At 39.6% G+C, this 6,000-nt stretch overlaps 1 protein-coding gene across 3 annotated transcripts in view; it reads right to left on the bottom strand.

The window, feature by feature from the left end:
• SECISBP2L (SECIS binding protein 2 like) overlaps positions 1-3,996 on the bottom strand; it is a 63,906-nt gene extending 59,910 nt beyond the window's left edge. For all 3 annotated transcript variants that reach the window (XR_009518396.1, XM_060005196.1, XM_060005195.1), the window contains exon 1: positions 3,797-3,996. Coding sequence is in view for 2 of the 3 variants with exons in the window: in XM_060005196.1 (XP_059861179.1) it covers positions 3,797-3,820 (24 nt within the window). In the remaining variant the exon portion in view is untranslated. The remainder of the gene's footprint in view (positions 1-3,796) is intronic.
• Between the last annotated feature and the right edge of the window lie 2,004 nt (positions 3,997-6,000).

Genomic DNA, 6,000 nt, shown 5'->3' on the forward strand with positions numbered 1-6,000 from the left:
CCACTTGCCAAAACAAATCACAGTAGTTATACATATGAGTTCTGCCAAGACTTTAGACAATAGTGAAAAAACAAAAAAACCGTTTACCTTAGACTCTGACCATTTGCTTTCCTATCCATACATTTTCCCCCTTTTTTTAAAAATAGACCACATTTAATCCTGTTAAAGTCTGGTGGTACTTTTCTAACATCCAACTTTCTAAATTTAATACTAGTTTTTGGAATATCTAATTAATTAATTCCTGCTTTTCCTTTTTTTTACTCTCTTTCTTTGAAGGGTTTACCCCCAAACTTCTTGCCTTGGATGCTTAATTTTTAATTTCCTTTTAAAATGTTGAATAATGAAAACATTTATGACTATGCATTTGCCTCAGAGTAAGCTTCAGCCACATCCCATACATTGTCATGTGTAATATTTTATTACTTTTTCAAAAATCTAAAATTCTACTTTATATTTCCTCTTTGACTTAAAAGCTTAGGGAAAAATGCCTTTTAAAATTTCCAAATGGTATTTTCAGTAAATGAGCATTATTTACCTTCTTTTTAATTACAAAAATATTATTTTTAAAATTTGTTAAGACAATCGTTTACTTAGATCTATAAAAGCTAACTGTAAGTACTGCTGAATAATAAACATTTTAGAGTAACTTATCTAGAATATATTTAGTTTGCAGTGCTGGTATTATTTGAAGTTTATAAATTATTTAAAGAAAAAATTATAAACCGAATAATTTTATATCTTTATTGGTAATCAGCACTTTGCATGAAGCCATATGCATTTATTACACATTTGCTTTTCTAAGAATTAAAGACATCAGTGATCAATAATTTTGTAAATTATTTTAAAAGAACTTATCTAACGTTAATGTACTAAATATCAAGCCAATGTTTAAATTATTTGATAATACAAATGAGATAGTAAACCTGAAGTGTTCTGTTACTTCTAAGGTTATTGTTTATTAAAAAAAAAAATCTCAAAACACTGTCCTAAATTTACTAAAAATAGAAACACTAAGACTTTATAAACAAAATGAACTCCATGATTTATGCTTCACATCCCTTTATACCAGCTTTTTTTCCCTTAAGAACAAAAACAACAAAAAGGCACAATACCAAGTAGTTCTTAGAACTAACTCTGGCAATTAAAATTAAGCTACTTGTTTTGATTTAATATAGTCTTGGTAAAAGAGAATACTCCTGAGACTCCCTTCTGGTTATAACATGCTTTCAAATAGTCATTACTACAATTAAGACTATCAGCTAGCATGTATTCCCAGTAACTTATTTTTTAAAATCTCGATCAACGCACACACAATTTATCCTTTTATACAAAGATTTTATATTTTTTTTTAAAAAGGGGTAATTCAACAACAGCAACATGAATGCCTTCAGGCAAAACATGCCGAGTTTTTTCTTAAGTTACACTTGTGCAATACTACAAGGATTTCGCTTAGATTAAGACAAAATGCAGAAAGTGTGTATTAGTACTATTTTTTAAAAATCAGACTTCTGTGAATTGCTAACCACTACAATATAATAAGTTTTAATGCTGTAGACATTCCCAGAAATTCTAAATATAAACCAACAATGGTTTAAAATGAAAAAAAAAAATGTTTTGTGAGAAAAAATGGGAATTCAGCACATATGGCATCTGTTTTTAATGACTTTTACCTATTAAATTCACTTCGTTATTAAAAATATAAAAGTACATTCCAAATAACTTGGAAAAGCCATGGCATTACTCAGTGGTATAGTGAAAACAATCAAGAACTCCACCCACAAAGTGGACAAATCTCAGTTCTAGCCCCTAATCTATCATGAAATGAATGATTCTGTGCCTTTTTTCAATGATGAATATGAGCATATGATGAAAATAATGGAGTCTTGCCCCAGAAAAGTGCTAATTAAAACGAAGAAGACTCCTTCCAGGTCATCCATGGATCCCTGAATTAACTGCCTACAGCACGAACCAGGCATCACTTCCTGGGGTCTCAGCTTCCTGTGAGCATGTGGGGGGAAAGGGGGATTGATTCAAATTATTCTCTCATTTAAGGTTAGGCTAAGGGAAGAGGCAAGAGATATTGGAGGGAAAAAAAAAGAAAAACTCTTCAACGGAAAACCTACATTTATGATTTTTCTCTGAACCTTAAATTTCTACAAGATTTTAATAGGTTGTGGACTTTGGAAAGATACAGGATGAAAGATGAAGAGGCTCTCTAAATAATTTGCTCATAGCACTTGCTGTTAAGATAATCACACACAAATAACTATGCTAAGGGTTACCATCTAAATAGTTCATTACATTTCCTCTGGGATGAAGGGAACCATAAGTATACATATGGCAGCATTACTAGTTACAGTTCTGTCATCACAGAGAACGACCAAAATGTTTAACCCTTTCATTAGTGACACACATACAAAAAAATCAAGAAAATTTCCTGTTCACTTGTCAGGCTTTCAAATCTCAGACACTTTTGATAGATACCTTGAAAAATTGTTTTTCATTAAATTGGATATAGGGTGTATATAAAATACCCGGGGTCACAGGAAAGCCTGTATGTATTTGCCAAGGGGCCCCAATCAATTTTGCTTCGGTAAATACACATATTGTTTCATAAAACTCATTTGTGTTTTCAGAGGCATATTCACATAAAGCTTTTTTTAAATAAAGATTTTGTAAAAATAAAAATACACACACACACACAACCAGGAGGCTGCTCTTTGCCTGCTAAAAGAGCCCGATTTAAAATCAGAACTGGCTCTCACTAGCTACAGATACAGGAATTTGGGAAATCTTGTCTCATTATTCAGGTGTTAATTATCCATTTGTAAAGTAATTAGGCAAATCCCTAGTCTCTCTTTTTCCTTCATCTATTTGCCTAGTTCATCACTGGGCAAGGCCTTCAACTGAAGAGGGGAATGGAGAGTGAGTAAACTTAGATTTCATCGAATTAAATCGTTTCACACAGGTCTCGGGATGGAAAATACCGAAACTTCTGTGGGAGAAGAAAACTATTATTTTAGATTATTTTTTTAACACTACCACCATCCCAGCCTCCCAGCACCTACTGGCTTCGATAATCAATAATTTGATGCAACTGAAAACACTAATGGGACTGCTTTGTGAATATGAAAACGGGCTCGGAAATGAATTCGCGCTTCGGTCCTACACCTTTAAAATATAACATCGACTTTTTAAAAACACTTATTTTTGCGAAATAGTTGGCTAGAAGGGCAAAGGGAAACCGTAGTATTTCATATCTAAAAGGGAAGACCTCCCTAAAACCACTGCAAAAACAATGCTTCGCTCGAGGAAACGTAGATCTTAAAAAAGCCCATAAACCTCCCCCCGCCTTCGTCTGTAGTTATCACACATTCTCTGACAGTTTTTCTAAGTGAGAAACCTTCAAAAGCCTTTCCACCTTGAAAACACATTCCAGAACTGAAGGGAAGGGAAGGGGGGGAGGTGGTATTCTCTGGAAGTTATAAACCCTCTCTCGGGAGAGCACGGACAACTTGGGAGTCTTCTGGCCCCTTTCACCAAGCCAGGGAGGAAGAGCAAAAGCGAGTCCCCAGCCCGGGGGGAACGGGGCTGGAAAAGCCCCCAAGCTCGAGACAGCAGCTGGAACAATGCAGGAGAGTGGGGCGCCGCCAGGCTCCCGGGGAAAGGAGGTCTGCGCCAGCAAAAACCCGAAGGCTTCGGCCGTTCGGGCCCACGCTCGGAGACCAGGGCCCGCCCGGGAGGAAGCAGCGACCCCCAGCTCCCGGCCCGGCCAGCCCGGCCCAAACCCGCGTACCTGGTCTGCGGGGGCTCGGTCCATGGCGCCTGCAGCCGCAACGGGCCCGCGTTAGTCGGTGTCGAGAGCGCCTCGGGCCGCTTTCTCCATGGCCCCCCGCTCGGGTCGAGACCGGGCTCCAGACCTCCGCCCCTATCTATCTGGCCCCGACACAGAGTCCGGCTACGCCACTGGCCGAGGAGGTGGCTCCAGCTTCGGGAGGAGGAGGCGGCGGCAGCCTCGCGGAGGGATCATCTGGGACGGAAGCCGAGGAGGGCCCAAATAGGAGAAAGCCGTAGGCGGAAATGGCGGTGCGCAAAAGGGAAAGAAGGGGGAGGAGACCGAGGGGGGCAGTGGGCGGAGTGACCGCAGGCGGCGTGAGCTGGCAGTAAACGAGCCAGAGCTGGCTGATTTGGATGCTGAGGCCAGGTGGAGATTCTCAGGAGCAAGTGCCCATAACCACTCTGCACTTTACGCGGGACTTAACTGCCCCTCTGGACTGCTAAACTAGAGGAGCGTGGGACCATTTGGGACTCAGGACACCCGGTTTTTAGTCTTCAGGGACCTCAGAGACCACTTACTTATCTCAAACTACCTCTTAGTGATACTGGAAGAGCTTTTAGCTGCCTGTGCATGTGATCCTTTCTTATGTTATCCGGCTAAAGGGAGTCTTGACTGTAAAGGAAAACACCCCAGAACGGCCGCCACTGAGAAATGGAGACAGGAGGCTCCACAAATACTGATTTGGTAATTCACTGTCAAGGTCCAGGTCCACTTCTAGGCTCACCTTCAGGCTGATTTGCCCTATGTCAGAACCCCTCATTTTACCCGGAGTCTGTATCCCACCACCCAACAGGTAACATACCCAACTCTGGTATGTTGCTTTTTCCAGTGTGCCTATTAACTGTTCCTTGAGGAAAGAGACTGCCATGAAATTGGACACTTGGTAAGCATAGCGGATTGCCTCTGGGCATCTCCTCGAACACACCCTCCAACACAAACCCTGAAAGTTATTGCTTGCTGGTCAGTTCCAGGGTGAGGAAGAAAAATAAAAAGCTACATAAGCTAACTCACACTTAAGTGAAGGGAGAGAGTAGAGGTGGCTCCTGTGTGGGAGAGTGGTGCGGAGATTCACAGCTGGGAAAGAATTTTAAGAAGTTTGCTTTGTTATGCTTCAAGAGACATCAGTAAAAACTTGCATTGCCTTTTCAGTTAGGCTGACTCGGTAGTCTGGTTTTGACTAGGACTCCAAGAAGAGGTGGTCTGTGGAGCCCCTAACTGTACTTAAGTTGATACTATATTTTGACCTGGTGAAAGGAACTATAGTAGGTTAATAAGACTTACATCAAGGCTGGCAGCGGAAACCATTTCTAAGGAGAAACATTTATATTTGTATGTAGAGCTCTCTCATTTATTTAGGTTTAACTCTGCTGCCTCCTCAAATTTTACCTGTATGTGTGCATGTGTGTGTATATATATATAAGATCCCGCATGCCACGCAACCAAAAATAAATAAACACATACAAATTATAAACTAACAGATTATCATACTCCTTCACAACTGAAAGATAAAAAGATCTCTGAATTTTCAGGATGTTCCCCTATGGTCTCTAGCCATAAGATACCCCCATCTGAGTAAAAAGATAATAATAATGCAGTAATAATACAGTCATAAAAATACCATAGTACTTTGATTTTCTTCCTTAAAGGATGACCTGAGGAAATTTTTTCTTCTTCTTCTTTTTTTTTTCTTTTGGCTGTGCTGCTTGCATGCGGGTTCTTAGTTCCCGGACCAGGGATAGAACCCGTGCCCCCAGCAGTGGAAGTGCAGAGTCCTAACCACTGGACCACCAGGGAATTCCTGTGAGGAAATTGAAATATAGGATCTCTAAGGATCATTCCACACTGTAGGATTTTTATGACTATGAAATAGTTCTTGCTGAGAATCTTCTATGTACAAGACATTGATTTAAATTTTCAGAACACAATTATAAGAACAAAAATGTCACAATGCCCTTCTAACTTAACACAATCCTGGGAAAGATTGCAATAGCTATTAGAATAAAAATTTAAACCTATGAAGAAAAAGAAGACATTTTAAAACATTACATTTACAGATGATGTGATCGAATTTTAATTAATGCTTTCATTCAGCAACAAATATTTAATGTGCCAGGTGCTATGCTAAGTACTGGAAGTACAGCAGTTAATAAGACACTGAGGGC

The sequence above is a fragment of the Delphinus delphis genome, chromosome 2, assembly GCF_949987515.2.
Source record: "Delphinus delphis chromosome 2, mDelDel1.2, whole genome shotgun sequence".
Taxonomy (NCBI): Eukaryota; Metazoa; Chordata; class Mammalia; order Artiodactyla; family Delphinidae; genus Delphinus; species Delphinus delphis.